Raw genomic sequence first — 17667 nt, 5'->3', positions numbered from 1 at the left:
AAGAAAAAGAAAAAAGAAAGAGAAACCCAAAGCAACCAAATTCTTTAGGCTGCTTTTCTGTATGAATCATCTTTTTGCAGAGAGGTGTAAGACTGATTTTATTGCCAACTCTGCCCCCTCTTCTCCAGACAGAACTCAGTGATTAGGTTCTTGCATTTATTTAGGTTATTCTCCAAAAAAACATGGTTCCCATACTGCAAATAAGTGACAGGAACTTTTCCACTAAATTATCCCAGACAGCACAAATGTTCTTTCCAAAATGGGGACTAGAGTCACAGCCCCCTCACGTTGCCTGCTACATCTGTTTATGCTTATAGAAGTGACATCCACTTGTAGACAGAGAATGCCAATTTCTTGGGAAAGCACCCAGAATTTGGTGAGACTTGAAAAAATTTCACTGTTCAAAATAAAAGATACATAGCACTGAGTAGCTACAAAGGCCTTTTGAAATGAAGCAAGAAGAGATTTTGCTCCCAGAGTAGAGATTCTGTACGTAGGTATAGATGCGCTGGAGTTCATATCGGACTTTCTTTACTAGTTGATAAAGTTGTGGGTAAGTTACAAAACCTAAACCTCAGGTTTCCCATCTGGAAAATGTAAATAATAGTTCTGTTGGAAAAATCGGCGTCAGCCTTTGAAAGGGGCGGATATCCCTGCGTGTCCTTTCAATGGAAGGCTGGACATTATCTACAGTAGTCTGCACCATCGGCCTTTGACAAAGCCATTTTACTATTCTATAGGCTATAGAAACTGATGGTAATGTAAATGTTCTTATCTATAGAAATGCAAAATTATTTTGTTGTTTAGCGATACAGCTGATTACTGCCCTGTAGAACAGATAATTCAAACCATTACATTTCTGTGCCTTATAGGATATGAGCCAGTTTTCTCTCTTTACTGTTTGTCCCTAAAGGTCTCTTTTTCACATCCTTGCTTGAATGGGTTGTAATATTTGGCGATTCCCTCCCTAATTAATGTGCCAAATGACATTTTGGACACGTTTTCATTTTCTATGTCTATGAGAGTTACAGTTTTACCCTCTTGAAAAACCATCTTTTAGCCGTTTTTACTCTACGGAGTTTTTGGAGGATTGGTTTAAAGACCTGCATTGAAGGTCATGATCAGTTCTGTACTGCCGCGAAAAAAGGATATTTGGGGAGGGGGCAGGAGTGGGCGCCGAGCATTTACGAACGGGGAGGGTGGGGGGCTGGGCAAGTCAGAAGACCTCATCCTTTTCCTTTAACAATGGAGACTTAAGGTCAAGGTGGGTGTTAGGCCGGGCGAGGCCAAGGCGGCCTAGGCGTGGGCCTAACAGGCCTGGAGAGCAGCCTGGGGTTTTAGATGCCCTGGGGTCATGAAGTTAACTGCAGACTTTGTGGGGGCCCAACAGCGCCCGGACCAATGGCCCAGTTTCGGTCGAACCAACCCCGGGAGCAGAAAGGCGGACAGGCCCCAGAAGGGCAGGCCTTGCCCGGGGCCGGGGAGGCCCCTAGCCCACGGCCGAGGGGGTGGGGCGGCCTCGCCTCGGGCCGGTGCTTTTCGCCCTCCGTTGGCCGCCAGAGGCTCCCTCTCTCTCTCCCTCTCCTGGGATTTTGCTGCCGGGCTCCCTCTCTCTGCGGCCCTAGAGTTAATCCCATCAGCCGAGGTGAGGCACCTGTTACCCNCCTGGCAGCCGCCGGGAGCCGCAGCCAATGTGTTAGGACTTCAGGTGCTTTTTGGCACAAAGCTAGACTGCGACCTCCTACCATAGCGCTTGGCGTCACCTGCTCTCCCGGCCCTGCCCCGGGGGGCCGAGGGATTGCGTCCCGAACCAGGCTTGGGAACCGGCTGCCNGGCCGCGGAGGGAGTGGGGTGTATGTGTAGGGGGGAGGGGAGGGTGTGTAAGGCTTAAACAAATGTCAGGGTACAAGGAGATTGTCGATGCTTTACAAAAAAACAGGCACCACACTCTGAAGTCTTTCTTGTTTGTCTGCATGGGCCATGCATGCGTGCTGGGCCAGGAAGCTGAGTTTGGAGGTGGCTTCAGTGAAAGTGTGTGCTTCCTCAGCTGATTGTGCGTGAGGGTGATATGGCTCGGCCTAATATTAAAAGACAAAACAAAGCAAAACAAAATGAAAAATCTTTGGCACGACATTGTCTGCGCCTCAGCAGCTCTTGAAGTATTTGATTACTGGCTTATTGATATAAAATCCAGCTGTGGGGTAGTGGAGCCCAGCAAGCAAGCATTGCGTTGCGTTCTGAGCTTGTAGTAAGTGAGAGGCAAGTAGGAATAAACAAATCAGGGCTATGAGAGGAGGTTTCATGTTGTATTTGCTTTCTGATCGTCACGTTCTCCTACATTTATTCCCATGATATTCTACACCTCACTCGATAATGAATAGTACCCACCCTTAGGAAACTTTCAGATATCAGATGTAACCGAACTTAGAGTGAAACTCATTTTCTTGTGAGAACTTTTCCTCTGCTTGTTTTGGTCTGAAATGTACGAATGTTGCTTTGGGGATGCTACACATCAGAATATTGGACCAGAAAGAGTGAACTAAGCCTCTGTAGGCATAATTTGGACTTTGTAAACCTAGATCCCAACTTTGAGTTGTGCTTATCCAGAAAGAATAAATTCTGCCTGATATGGAGCATCCCAAATGAAATTGATTTTTTTTTTTTTATTCTGGACAGTTTGATAGTATCTTAAAGATCTAGGGACTGCCGGTGTCTTTTACGGTCATTCACAATAGCAACCAAAACTTAGGCTAATGTGTGCTTATGTGTAACTGGTGTGTGTATTAGTGTGTGATTTGGGGAGGGATCTCTAAATGGTGTTTGAAACATTTTTGTTATCAAAGACCAGTGAGAGTTATAACTTTTAAATTCTTGACTTTTAAATTCCCATTTCAGTAAGGGATTTTCTTCTGTTTGATATATGGCTGAGCCACTTCGAAAAGTGTATTATTGCTTGACTAAACATAACTTTTCAAATAAGTAAATGAATTCAGAAATTCATTCTTTTCTATTACAGATGAACCTCTAGTCTTGCTTTGAAAAAGCCATTTTGTGTAACTCTTGACTGAATAATTTCCTAACACACCTGTTGGGAGGATCACTGATACAGTATGCCATTTGAGAGGTACTTTTTCTTGACCAAATACTCTCTTGGTGACTAGAGAAGAGAGGTGTTTTTGTTTTTTTGTTTTTGTTTTCCTGGTCATTATGAACATTGGCTTTTCACCCCTGAAGTAAAAATGTTGAAAACCGAGTCTTCAGGTGAACGAACCACTCTCAGAAGTGCCTCTCCTCACAGGAATGCATATAGAACTGAGTTCCAGGCGCTGAAAAGTACCTTTGACAAACCCAAGTCAGATGGGGAACAAAAAACAAAAGAAGGTGAGGGCTCCCAGCAGAGCAGGGGGAGGAAATATGGCTCCAATGTCAACAGAATTAAAAATCTATTTATGCAGATGGGTATGGAACCCAGTGAAAATGCTGCAGTCATAGCCAAAACAAGAGGGAAAGGTGGACCTTCATCTCCACAGAGAAGAGTGAGGCCCAAAGAATTCCTGGAAAAAACAGATGGCTCAGTTGTTAAGTTGGAGTCCTCTGTTTCAGAACGAATTAGCAGATTTGACACAATGTACGATGGCCCTTCATATTCTAAGTTCACAGAGACTCGGAAGATGTTTGAGAGAAGTGTGCATGAGTCAGGGCAAAACAACCGCTATTCCCCAAAGAAAGAGAAAGCTGGAGGGAATGAGCCTCAGGATGAATGGGGTGGTTCCAAGTCCAACAGAGGCAGTACTGATTCCTTGGACAGCCTTAGCTCCCGGACAGAGGCTGTCTCCCCAACTGTGAGTCAACTGAGTGCAGTATTTGAGAACACCGATTCCCCCAGTGCCATGGTTTCTGAGAAGGCTGAAAACGAATACTCAGTGACTGGGCATTATCCCCTGAATCTACCATCTGTTACTGTTACAAATCTTGACACCTTTGGTCACCTTAAGGATTCGAATTCTTGGTCTCCTCCAACCAAACACGGTGACGATGCAGAGGATGCTCAGAAGAGTAATACGAGTCCACTACCAGAAGTGGCTTCGAAAAGTACCTCTCTAGCTTCAGTGCCTGGTGAAGAAACACAGCAGAGCGAGGAGGAAGCCGACGACTCCACATCTAACCAAGAGACTCCTGACAGAATCGACAGAGACATTCCCGAGGAACGTTGTGCTGCAGATAAGGCAATGCCAGAGTCTGAAATCCTTTCCCCACAGAACGAACCTTTAGAAGATGCTGAAGCTAATTTAGTTGGGAGTGAGGCAGCAATGCATCAGAAGAAGGAACTTGCAGGTGGTGATTTTACCTCTGCTGATGCTCCTGGATCGAGTTGTGGAAAGGAAGTACCCGAAGATTCAAATAATTTTGAGAGTTCCCATGTTTACATGCACAGTGACTATAACGTGTATAGGGTAAGATCCAGGTATAATTCAGACTGGGGAGAGACCAGCACGGAACAGGGTGAGCAGGAAGATAGTGATGAAAACAATTACTATCAACCTGATATGGAATACTCGGAAATTGTTGGACTGCCAGAAGAAGAAGACATCCCAGCAAACAGGAAAATTAAGTTTAGTAGTGCTCCAATTAAGGTAAGTATGTCTTCTCAGTTTGGTTTTGAAGTTTTTTCTAACTTTGTTTGTGTTTGTGTTTTGCTTTGTTCTTTTAGCATTTGGGCCTAAATGTTTGCAGCATAGATTTGAACAGCTCTAAGGATTTCGAGGTTGTTGAGATACACCTGTTGTCAGGTGATTTGAAAAGTTTGGGAGAGATCCACATATTTCCTTAATATGCTTTATGGTTGCACAAACCAGTATTGGCTAAGAGTAAAGTTGGAGAAGTTTGGGGGTTGTGAGATATATTCCAATGGACTGGAGTGTGAATAATATGAACACTGAAAACCGGGAGTGTTAGTTTGAGGTAGAATTACCTCCTTAACTGATTTTACCTAAAATTAGCCATACGTAATAAAATTTCCTGAATCCAAACACTCTAGGATATGATGTATAATGTACAACGGGAGAGTTATGGTGACCTTGAAATAATAGTCTTATTTACTTGCTTAAAAAAAATCTGAGTTATCTCTTACTTGAGTGTAAGTGGATTGTTAGGAATGTTGAAACGTATTTTTTTTTTGTACTGCTACTTGGTAGTGAAAGTTTGATTCATGGAAATATATTAGTGGACTTAAATGCTTTAATTGGAAAGCTATGACTGTTAGTAGCTTTGAGTTAAGGATTTGTGATGTAGCACTGAAATGGAATTTTATGTAAGGAAATTAAATTGACTTGTCATTCCTGGATATATTTTTACCTCTTAAAAACTGGATAAATGCCAGTTGAATTCAGATTCTGTATTCTAATGACTTCACTTAGTTAACATTTGGTATAGAAGAAATAGCACAATGTACATCAGTAGCGGGTGGTGAAACATTATTAGCTGATAATGGCAATAGGGGCAGGGGGTGGTGGGTTGAATATCACAATCTCCTTGGAGTGGTTTTTCAAAGTGTACTTGTTCCCCAGCTCCGTCCTAAGATTGTGGCATGCCCTCCTCGGGGACTCTGGAGGGTTGTGGTGGTAGAATGTGTAGTCTGAAACCACTTTCTAGGGACTCCTGGCTTATGCAGTGTGTGTGTATGTATCATAGATTTGGAATTTGATATGATATCTTTTAAAAGAATCTACAATCACTGTTGTTACTTCTACCTTTTGAAACTTACATATAAGGTTGTAAGGTCTGTAATTTACAAAGAAAAGGGACATTTGACTTTGCCTTAATTATGAAATACTATTTTGAAATAAAGTGATAACCTTTGAAATTATTTATAGGTGTTAGCAGGGAAACTTTCATTTCATTAGTATAAGACAGAAGCCCTGGATCAGAATGGGCCATGTCAAATTAAACTATGTTTAAAATAATTGTAGATGTGTTACAAAAATAACTAATATAGTGGGTTTCTGAGTAAGCTAAGTTTCTTTGCTGTGCCTTCCCACTTTCCTTTGTGAGCCTCTCACCTACTCCCCCCCCTTCCCCCAATTCTAGGCTCTCTCCTTAGAGGGGTCTTTCCCCGCAAGCCTAACCAGAGAGCTCTAAAATTTCACCATGCCTGTTTCCTTCCCAAGTGCCCTTCTTTGGACATCATCTTTTCCCCCCTTAGGAAGAAAGCAGTAAGATTAAATTGTTTCACATTGAGCAAGGCAGGAATAACTGAAATGAACTCTTCAAGGAGTTTGTTAAAACCAGTGACTAACTCCCTAATGGGGATAGCAGTTTATGAAAATTTATCAAGTCGAACACTACCCACTCAACCAAATGGGGCACCAGCCTGGTATTTGGTCCTGTGCTGCCTAAAACATAACTGCACAGTAATAGATTTAGTGAATTTTAAAGGGTTTCTCATTGAAATAGAGCTGTTCTTATGTGNATTGCTTAAAAAAAAAAAAAAAAACATTTTGCCTCTTAACTTTCATGTAATAAAGAAACTGTATTTCATACAACAAAGAATGAAGTAGATTACATATATATAAGTTTAACACATTCTATCAAGAACATAGATCAAGATTAAGGTTTGTGAAACAAAAATAATGCACTGAGTTTTAGTGGGCAGTTAGCAGCACTAGTTGGAGTGGATTAAGTTTGCAAACAGAAGAGTCATTCTTAGCCCTTTGCAATGAATAAGACAATTGCTCTTTGTTGTTGTTCTGATTGTTTAGCATGTGAGTGGATTCACTTGGAAATTTTGAGAGCTACTTTTCTACTTGTGGTGGTGATGGTAGTGTTTAGATTATTTTCCAATTAAGATGTTTGCCTCAGAGGGTGGTAATAATTAAATTCAATAAGTATTTATTGAAGGCTTATCATGTGTGTATTTTCATGCTGTTAGCTGCAGAAGACACACAAATCTTACCTCTTTCCTACGTGAGCTGGTGGAGTCAATTCTTAAACTTGGTATTTAAAACCCACGTAACAGTCTGAAAACCTGTGCCGAAATGTCTAATGTCCTGTGAGCACTTTAACTGTCCTTGGCTGTGCTAAATGCATGGAAGGAACAGAATTTGATAGACCATTTGGAAGGGAATTTGCTGAGCCATCTCTGTGAATGTTTCCTTATTCTTTTTATAAAGATTCACTTACGGGATGGTAGATTGTTATTTCCAACCTAAATCTATTTCCTTTGAAATTTAAATACACTCCCTCTTTTAGCAACAATAGGTGACATATTCCCTACAAAACTGATCTTTAGAACTTTTACATTCTTTTCCTGATAGTCTCATCTTAGTCTTCACCGGGGTAGATATCCTCAACACTTTCCGACTTTTGTTTTATGTCTTGTTTATTATTTTTGTATGTGTGACCATGTCCTTGGTTTTTATTTCAATTCTTCTATAGATGTCTTAAGTAGGTATTTTCCTAAGATACCTTACATCTGGGCCTAGGAAAAATTCAGAATATTAGCTGATCTTTCCTGTGTAGCATATTACTTATAAATAATTGTTGGTGAAATTTAGAAATGGATGGTTTCTTAATGGATAGGTTGATGTGTTTCATTGTGTTGTCGAAAATGGGATTAATAATGGAAGGTATAAAATCCAAGTTTGAGATATGGATTGAGAGTCTTGTGAACCATGCTAATTTGAGATGTGGAATTATGCCTTCATTCTCAGGAATTTCTCAAAACCAAGACATTCAGTTCATTAAAGTTGCCTTAAATGAGTCCAGGATAGAAAGGGTAACATTTTTCATTTTTTCCCTCATTATTTCAGAACATTTACTGAGCCCTTACTATGTGTCAGGAACAATGCAATATAGAATAAAATGTAATAAATACATAAAATGACTGGAGCTGATCAGGTCAGCAACCGCTGGAAGATGGGAAGTGTGCAGCCCATTAAGGACGCTTCTCAGGCTATTCTGCTAAACTGTTCTTGGATATTCTTTCTAAGGTCACCGCAGCCTTTTTTGAGGAAGTCATAACCCTTTCTCTGTTTCCGGGAGCCTTTTGTACTTTGGATAGGTGCTCTTGAAACATAGCATAGATGAAAAAGGGTATTTTCCTAATTCCCAGCAAGAAGGAGATTATAGGGTTAATGATAAGGCAAGATACAGTGCGCTGTACTTTTTTGAGTGTTTCTTCAAACTGTATGGAGCTTTACAGAGCTCAAAGAGTTCAAAGGAGAATCCCCAAGGGCAAGTAGTGCTTCTTTAAACCTTACTTGATACCTGTTGAAAGTGGGTCTCTTAGCATTCTCTCTCTTTTGAGACTCTGAGTTGGTACACAGGGCATATACGAGACTTTTTATTCAGGATACTGTTCAGAGTATAGTGCTGAGATCCAGGTTTCATCTTTCTCTTTCTTCAGATGGTCTCCCTCAGTGCTCTTAAGCTTTAATATGCTTATGAATCACCTGGGGATCTTTGAAAGTGCAGAATTCCGATTCAGTAGGTATTCTGTGGGAAATTACCTGGATGCAATGATTAGACTCCATGTACACTACCGGCTTTCCTACAGGTTATGGAATAGATAGGCTCAGCAACCAAATTAAGTGTTTGAATCACACTGTATCAAACACGCAGCCAGAAGCCAGAGGAAAACCGTAGGGTAAGTTAAAACACACTTGAGGTGCAAAGATTGAAAGGACCACACTACCGGAGGCCTGGGTACACAATATTCATGTGTCCTGACTCGATTTCATATCACCCTTCCCGTTGAGGGTGTGGTTATGAGGACCAGAGTTGATTTTTGAGCAAGGGCTCTACATACTGATAATGCTCTGGGCTCATGAGATATTCTTGCTCTGTAGAAGAGAGTAGGTACAAGTACACTTACATACAGCTGTAGTTTGGCCCGTTTGCCTGAGTTTTATTTGTGTTTCTTGGGTAAAGCACCTGTGGGTCTGGAATAGATTAGGCTGGGCATCCTCGGTGGGTGGCTGACACGGAGATGACGTAGCTGCCCATCCAGAGATAGAATGATGATTACTTGGGCTTTCTATCCCTTTCTTTCCACAAGTGAACCTCTCATTTGTTTATCGTATTTTCTTTACAAATAGTTTATTGTCAAATTAGTTTCCACATAACACTCAGTGCTCATCCCCACGAGTGCCCTCCTCCATGCCCATCCCCCCCTCCCCCCACACCCATCAGTCCTCAGTTTTTGTCAGCATTCAAGAGTCTCTCATGGTTTGCCTCTCTCCCTTTCCCCCACCATTTCCGCCCTTCTTCTCCCCCTTGTTCCTCCGTCAAGTTCCTCCTAATCCTCCTATACGTGCAAACGTATGATATTTGTCCTTCTCTGCCTTTGTTTATCGTATTTTCATTTGGGATGTCTTATGGCTTGCTAACCTGACTATTCTTAACACATCTTATGAATTTTGCCTTTGTTTTTGAAGTTCATAGGCTTTTATGATCTATACCTAATCGAGTCTCTCTGAGTGTTGCCTTTACCTCATAAACTATTAGCTTCCTTACCATCAGTGACTATCACTTCTTATGAGTTTCATTTTTCTTGATCTTTATATCAGAATTTAATATTCTTGAATAATACAGCAAATTTACACAACATTAGGTCTCAGGTGGGATTGTGCATTCTCAAGTGGATGATGCTGAGGCTGTTGGTCAACAGATCACTCTTTGGAATCTGATTGTGAAGTACAGTCTATTGGCTTCTGAAAGGAGCTGGTCACAAAATGCCGGGGAAGCCCTTTTAACACATTTGCTTTCCAGGTCCATCTGCTGTAGCTTTTTGTACAAAATAATATTCTTTGAAGCTGAAACAGGTGTAAAGTTGTAATGTGCATGATGTTTCTGGATACCAGAGTGGATTGTGATTCCTAAGTTTGTAAAAAGTTTGGGTCATTAAAATGTCACATCCTAGACTCTTGTGTGGTCTAAGTTTTTAATTATGAAAGAACAGGAGCAAGAAGTTCCTGATAGACTCAGAAATTCCATTTCCTTCTCTTTTGGGAGGCAGCCTAAATTAATAAACTAGACAGAATATAAGGATGGTCATTTTATTTAGTTTTTTTTTTTAATTTGGATAATTTTGATGTCATAATATTTAAGTTGGACTTTAAAATTTTGATGTCTTATAACCTGTGGTTTATAACTAGGTAAATACATAAAGTGTTTTAGTATGCTCTGTAAATCAAATAATTTACAGAGTACTTACTGAATGAATCCCTTTTCTAATACTGAGTGTGTACACTAATACCTCTCCTCTATTCACTAAGTGTTGGTCATTTGGTATTTAAAAAGGGATTCTTTTCTACAGCAAACTAATATAGATGTTTGCTGGCATTTCTTTGTGATAGAAAGATTTAGCTTTTCGGTTTTTGTATCATCCATAATGTTTTGTCTTCCCATCTAAACTTCCTTACAAAGGATGCTAGTTGTTGAGTTAATGGGTTTTAAAGGTAAGAGTAGCTGTATTTAGGGGAAAGTAATTTTCTATAACATATGTTATCTATACCTTATTTACCTCATTAACCCAGTTACATGCCCATCAATAGTAATCTGATTTAAATCTCATCTGCATTAGATTTTTTTCCTAACATCTTACTTCACCACTCAAGGACAAAAAAGGTTTTGGAATTTCGAGAGAAATACAGTTAGATATGGGATAAATTCTGTATGAGCAAAACAAGTATTGGTATATTAAACTCTGAATACCACTTCTTGGTTTTTGTGCTGTTATTTAATTTACTTAATTTTTTTTTCATAATTTTCTGTGCTCTTCCTTTTTGGATCTATTTCGTTTTTATTCTTTTGCTTCCTTATATTGTACAGTTCTCATTTTGAATGGGAACAAATGATTCATACTTTTTCTTCCTGGTCACTTAAAAATTTTCCTCCTGGTTCTCATTTTTTCATTTTGGTTTGTGACATAGAAACTTAAAGATGAAAAATACTTCAAAGTAATCTAGTGTAATTTTCCCATCACTTCAGTTAGCTCTTCAATAGCACATTGCTGACAGATGATCATTTGGCCTCTGCTTTAATAATTCCACCTTTAATGGCCTCCACCTTGGGGAGTTTATTATCTTTCAGGGTGAAAGGAAAGTTAGAAGAAGTGTGTGTGTGTGTGTGTGTGTGTGTGTGTAGTTGTAAAACATTGTGAATGTGCTTATTTTCATTTATTTTTAATTTGCAATTTTTTTTAATTGAGATAAAATTCAAATAACATAAAGTTCACCATTTTACAGTGTACAATGCAGTGGTTTTTGGTATATTCACAGTGCTGTGCAACCATGACTATTATTTAATTGTAGAACATTTCTGTCACCCTAGAACGAAACCCTGTGCCTGTTAGCAGTCATTCCTAATTTCTCTTCTTCCTGTACCCTCTGGCAAACACTAATCTACTTTCTGTCTCTATGGATTTGTCTCTTCTGGACATTCATATAAATGGAATCAGGGGCATGCTTTTTAAAAGGGATGTAAGGGGGCACCTGGGTGGCTTAGTTGGTTAAGTGTCCGACTTTGTCTCAGGTCATGATCTTGCGGATCTTCTGGGTTCGAGCCCTGCATCGGGCTCTGTGCTGACAGCTCAGAGACTGGAGCCTGCTTTGGATTCTGTGTCTCTCTCTCTGTCTCTGTCCCTCCCCGACTTGCTCTGTCCCTCCCCCACTAACGCCCTGTTTCTCTCTGTCTCAAAAATAAATAAACATAAAAAAAAAAATGGATGTAGGAGACACAAGGAGTTTGTCTTGCGATATGTTGAAATTGAAAATATCCTGAGGACAGCAGACTATGGGAAGGTCTAAAGAGCAGGGGCAAGAGAATTTTCTGGGTGCTGACATGGTCTAAAGTGACAGGGGGGTGGCCCTGCCCCTTATGCAGTTTCATGGAGAGAGGGGGAAAAAAGTCTGAGGAGACAGCAGGATCCAGGAAGGCAGGAGGGTATTTGTGAACTGAGGAAGAATGCCGTCTGTGGCAAAGAGGATGGTTGGAATAACTCCCTTGTGTGGGACACTGCGCTTCTGTGCGTGTTATCTGGAATTGTTACTGCTGACGCCTGAGTGTTTGCTTCAACATGGGGGATCTTTAAAAGCACAAATAGTACTAATGCTGATTCCGTTTTTACATATGGTTTTAGCACAAGGGACCCTTGCCCTTTTCTGATGATCTGATCAGCTTTTTTCCGTGCTCCAGCTCTTATGTTGTTGCTCTCATTATCCTTTTATGTTGACTGAGATTGTTCATAGACAGTCTCTTGATATTTAAAATTCTCCCCATTCTCCAATATTTTAATATAGACATCATGTGCCGTATTTGCTGTTATCTGTAATATAACCATTTATGAGATGAGTAATTTGGGGCAGGCATTTATTTAGTTAATTGCACATTGTTTACTGAAGCATAGTGTATATATTGCCATTAAATATTATTTGCTGGTAATGAAAGTAACACCAAGAGTGACGTGTTATTCTGTAAACTAGACAAATCTGCCTCTTGAGGCCTTGCTTTTCTTATTTATAACTGAGACTGTCTTACTTGTAAAAGACCCCTTCTGAGCTTTAACATCTTGTGATCCTCCAATTATCTCTTAAACATAGTTGTATAATAATAACCGTCATCATAAATGTTTATGCTATTATTTCAGAGGGAAAGTTTTGGACATCATTTGTTGGAATTTGGAAGTGGATTTACATCGCTCTTGGGAATGTTATTTATGCTATAGATTATAGTGAAAACTTTAAAATGGTTAAAGTTTTAAATCCAAGGGAGTACACTTTTATAGAGTGGCTTTTTAGAGCAACTCAACTTTTGAAAGTATGGGTTGAACTATATATTAAACAGCCTGCTGAAGAACCTAAGAATAAAGAAATGTTTTGTAATATAGTTGCTGACATATTAATTGCTTCACTCACTTTTGTTCTGGAAATAGCTTCATAGCACAGTTCACCACGAGTGAGATATTGATAATTTTTTGCAAAATTCCTAATTTTTCCATCTAACTTGCTCTCTCTTTGTCACGCATCTATTCTTACAAAAAGGACCATGAAACAGGCAGAGTGTAAAGATCTGGAAATTTTATTTTTCAGGAGGATGAAAGTTTTTCTCTTTACTTCAGTCTGTTTTCAGAGAGCGAGAAAAGCATTTGTAGATTTAAAACTTTCCTCCATATATTTATGCCTCAGGAAAAGTGGTTTTAAGTGAAGTGGCTCATAGACCTGTTAGTCTCCTCCCTTTTTTAAGTCCGATAATGAGTTTTGTTTTGTGGAAAGCGGTCTTTTAAGTTATTTTCTACACCAGCTGAAATACAGTGGCTAGTTGGAACATGTATAGGTTGACGAGGGTCAAAAAGATGAAGAAATCATGATTATGGAGGCTTCTTTCCCGAGTGACCAGGTCAGAGGCTTCCAGTTGCTCTCTGTTTTCCCCTTGATGCTTTGGACTGGCCTGGCCCTGAGAAACTGGGTGACTCGGTGCCTTCAACCAGTCACTGTACAGCGAGGGGGACCCTTGTCCACTTCAGAGTTCTCCTCTAAAAATTACTTTTCACTTCTACTCCTCTTTCAAAAGTATGTCAGCATAGAGTTTTGTGGGGGGTACATTCATGCTGGAAAGTTTATCTAATCTTGAACACCAGGATTTTAAATAGTACTCAGAGTCAGAGGACCCTGTTCAGGGTTTTGAAGAGTTTTCTTTCCTATGTAAGAGACCTCAGTTGAGGAGAGGGAAAAACAGGTTTATTGGTTGGCATTTAAAATCCACTTGTGAGACAACGCAGTATTGATGGGTGCTCTTACTAGGCACTTGTTTCAGATAAAATGGATGTGCAGAGTTGTTTTGTGGAGAGAAAAAGACATAAATTCACACTGTTCACTTTGAATCAACACACACACACACACACACACACACGCACACGTATATGTGTTAAAGAACCTCATTCCATAAGTTACTGAAGAGTGTTTGACTATCACCTTGTGCACGGATACAGAAGATGTATTTATTTTTCGAAGTTTCTTCTGGAGGTAGAATAATAGAGTACAGGGCTTTAAGTTGTGCACGATATTCTATAATATGCTATGCCTAGAGCACCCATTTCCTCTTAGAAATTTTAAGATTGAGCAGTAAACAGTAAACAAACACACAAACAAGCCTTATGAAAAATAAAAACTGGATCAGAAATGAGAATCTATAATATAATAAGGGAAAGCAGAACACAAGAATGATGACAATATAGATTAAGTCTTCATTAACTTTTGATATATGTGCATAACACTAAATTAGCATTAAAAGGGGATTAACCCTATATACAGTTTTTTTTTTTTTTTTGGTTTGGGATCTAGAATTATCTATGATTGTTTAAGATAGATTTCTAAAAATTGGCTAAAATACACTGCCTGAATTATTATTTAAAAAGGTTATCAGCGTATAACTAGCATTGCGTTGGAATGGTTTTCTCACAATCCCTGCACCAACACTTGGTGTTATTTATATGCTTTATAGTTTTCAGTTTGATGGGTGAAAAGTGTCTCTCATAATTCCCATGTATTATGTTGATTTATTGATGAGGCTAAATGTTTTCATGTGTTTACAGGCCTTTTTGGTCAATGTGTTTTCTTGATCCATGATTGTTAGTAAGGAGTAAATAGGAGTTGTTATTTGCCTTGGTAGAAAGTTAAAAGAACTCACATGTCTCATAATAGAGGAATGGTTAAATTCATTTTGATGCATGTATTTGGGTAATAGGACAAAGCTATTATAAGTCATGTTTTCTAAAAATTTAAAGATAAGAAGTATTATTGTACCCTGTATGTTATCGGGTAAAATGACCTGGTTAAGTACTTAATATGCATTTTTATCACAATTTTATTGTTAGTGTATGTATATCTTACCTAGAACGAAGATTAAAAGCACATACAGCAGTGGGGTTCCTGGGCAGCTCAGTTGGGTAAGTGCCCAACTTTGGTTCAGGTCATGATCTCAAGGTTTGTGACTTCAAACCCTACACTAGGCTATCTGTTGTCAGAGCAGAGCCCACTTCGGGTTCTCTGTTCCCTTCTCTCTCTGTCCCCTTCCCTGCTTACACGCATGTGTATGCTCTCTCTTTATCTCTTTAAAAATATAAATAAACACTTAAAAAAGCACATATGGTGAAATATTAACTCTAGTAATTTCTGGGTGAGAGAATAAAGTTGATGTGGAAAAATTGTATTATTTTAGATTTACTAAATTTTCTACAACGGGCATATGTTACTTTAATTATATGTAAAAAAAGGTAATGGAAACACAATCAGTAATAATAACTTAAGTTGACAACAACATTTTTTAATATTGTCCAAGATTCAAATAGTTAACCCTTATGTCACAGAAAACTTTGGTTGAAGAGTATAAATTAATGGAGTACTGAAGAAAGTGTTAGTTTAAGAAAATGGGTGATTTTTTGACAGTTGAATTCATTAAGTGCATATACTTTTAAGCCTTGGTAAAATTGATCCTACATTTGTGGGTAAGCTTGTGAATGTTATGGAGGGAGGATCTTCCAATGTATTTCAAATTATGATGATAACACTTGCATAAATGTTAGATATTTTCCTTGAATTGCTATTGTGTTCATGATACCCTAATGTGTAACCTAAAGGAGTCTTTGGATTAAGAAAAACCAAAAAACAAAAAACCTGGGCATATATCCTGGATTTAAAGTGAAAAATATTTTGATGAGTAGTCTTACTAAAAATAATAAGTGTTTTAAAGAGTCTAACAGTTTTCCCACATGAAACCATGTCTTTGTTTTTGATCTGTTAAATTATTGAGCATCAGGGGTGCCTGGGGGGCTCAGTCCATTAAGTGTCCGACTCTTGGTTTCAGCTCAGGTCATCATCTCATGGTTTCATGCGTTTGTACCCGTATCGGGCTCCACTCTAGCAGTGTGGAGGCTGCTTGGGATTCTCTGTCTCCGTCTCTCTCTGCCCCTCCCTGACTCGTGCCATCTCTGTCTCTCTCAAAATAAATAAACTTTTGAAAAAAATTAGAAAAAAATATTATTGAGCATCAACAGATTTTCTCTCTCAGGAATTGAGAGAGTAGAGATGTCAAGTTGAGTATCTTGACTATATGTAATCCTATGAACACACTTGCATGCTGTCAGTTAAAAACAGGAATTTGAATTCTAGGACTCCACGTTATCCTTTTGAATGTGTTTCCTGTTCCAAAACACCAGCCAATATGTCGTTTCCTGTTGTTCTTTTTAACAAAAGTTTTAGCTGAAAAGAGATTCATTTGATGTATGATTAGACTGCATGGTAGAATATAATGTTTTTAGTTAGAGTCAAAGGGTCAGTTCCTCTCATGCACTGGATAGCATTCCACCTTTGAAACCCTTTGGTAGATAATTCTGGAGCGTGTAAATGATAAGAAAAATATTTTTGTTGGGTGGTAGAGTTTTCTGAAATTAGAAGTTTAAAGTATTGCTTCTGGTTTAATTAGACCAATTGATAACTCAAATCTTACATTTTTAAGCAATTCTGGCATTTTGTAGGCTCTAGTGAAGTCCTAATTAAATTCTCTTGCTGTGTAGTCTGGTGCTGCATCACCACTTTTCATTAGATATATTTTACGTACACCTTATTACAATGTGGCTAATAAATTCTATTGGTATTTTATTGACTATTGATTTTATAGTAGTAACACTTATATGATTATATATAATTTTAAGGATTATTTAAAGGAAAAAAGGCAACATTATTATGCACCCAACTAACTTTGAGACGAAATTTGTGTTTTTCCATTGGAGGTTCTGATGCTTGTGGAATTTTTATGTTGCTGGTTCCTTCTCTGAATAATGAGTTCTGTGATGAGTAGTAGTTTTAAGGAACTAGAGAACTCTCAGGAGATTACCCCATTTGCAGATATAGCAATTAGAGGTTTTAGTTTTTTTTATTAAATTTTTTTATCGTTTATTTATTTTTTTGAGAGAAAGAGAGACACACACACAGACAGACAGACAGACAGACAGACACACAGAGTGTGGGGAGGGGCAGAGAGAGAGAACATAGAATCCAAAGCAGGCTCCAGGCTCTGAGCCCTCAGTACAGAGCCCAACGAGGGGCTTGAACTCAGGTACAGTGAGATCATGACCTGAGCTGAAGTTGGATGCTTAACCGACTGAGCCCCAAGCAGGTTGTTTTATGGTTGTGTCTCCGCGACTATCAACACTGCCTGGCACACAGTAGGTACAGTCAGTGGTAGTAACCTTTGATATCCCTCATCCGTGTCCCTTTCCTCTTCCTTCCCCTCATCTGAAGGGTGATGGTAATAATATTTGTACATGTATAATGATTGTACAATTTATTTATAAGGAAAATCCTTCACGTTAGCAGTTATAAATGAAAGCTGAGCGATTCCATTATAGATTGTAATCTTTTCTGGCCCCTGCTCTGGCTTGCTGAAGCTGTTGTGCCCTTTCATTTGGGAAATCTCAATCTATTGCCCTGTAAGATAATGACAGTTTATAAGTAACCAGAAACAGTCATTAAAGTATGGTTGCATGAGATATAGCTGTGAGGGCTGAAGGGGGAGAGTATTCATTTTACTTCAACCTTATTTCTGCTTTGAGTGATCGACCAAGCTTGTAATTAGTTGTAAGAAAATACAGAAATTGAGGCTCCATACTAA

At 39.0% G+C, this 17667-nt stretch overlaps 1 protein-coding gene across 8 annotated transcripts in view; it reads left to right on the top strand.

Annotated features, from left to right (window-relative positions):
• Window positions 1-1597: 1597 nt before the first annotated feature.
• The window catches only part of PPP1R9A (protein phosphatase 1 regulatory subunit 9A), a 321919-nt gene continuing 305849 nt past the window's right edge, over window positions 1598-17667 (top strand). For all 8 annotated transcript variants that reach the window (XM_077765379.1, XM_077765381.1, XM_077765377.1 and 5 more), the window contains exons 1-2: window positions 1598-1645; window positions 3017-4634. In XM_077765379.1, the coding sequence (XP_077621505.1) occupies window positions 3240-4634 (1395 nt within the window). In that variant the 5' untranslated portion in view covers window positions 1598-1645; window positions 3017-3239. The remainder of the gene's footprint in view (window positions 1646-3016; window positions 4635-17667) is intronic.

The sequence above is a fragment of the Crocuta crocuta genome, unplaced genomic scaffold, assembly GCF_008692635.1.
Source record: "Crocuta crocuta isolate KB4526 unplaced genomic scaffold, BGI_CrCroc_1.0 scaffold14, whole genome shotgun sequence".
NCBI lineage: Eukaryota > Metazoa > Chordata > Mammalia > Carnivora > Hyaenidae > Crocuta > Crocuta crocuta.
The sequence above is the reverse complement of the archived record's forward strand: the minus strand, read 5'-3'. Positions and strand labels throughout refer to the sequence as shown.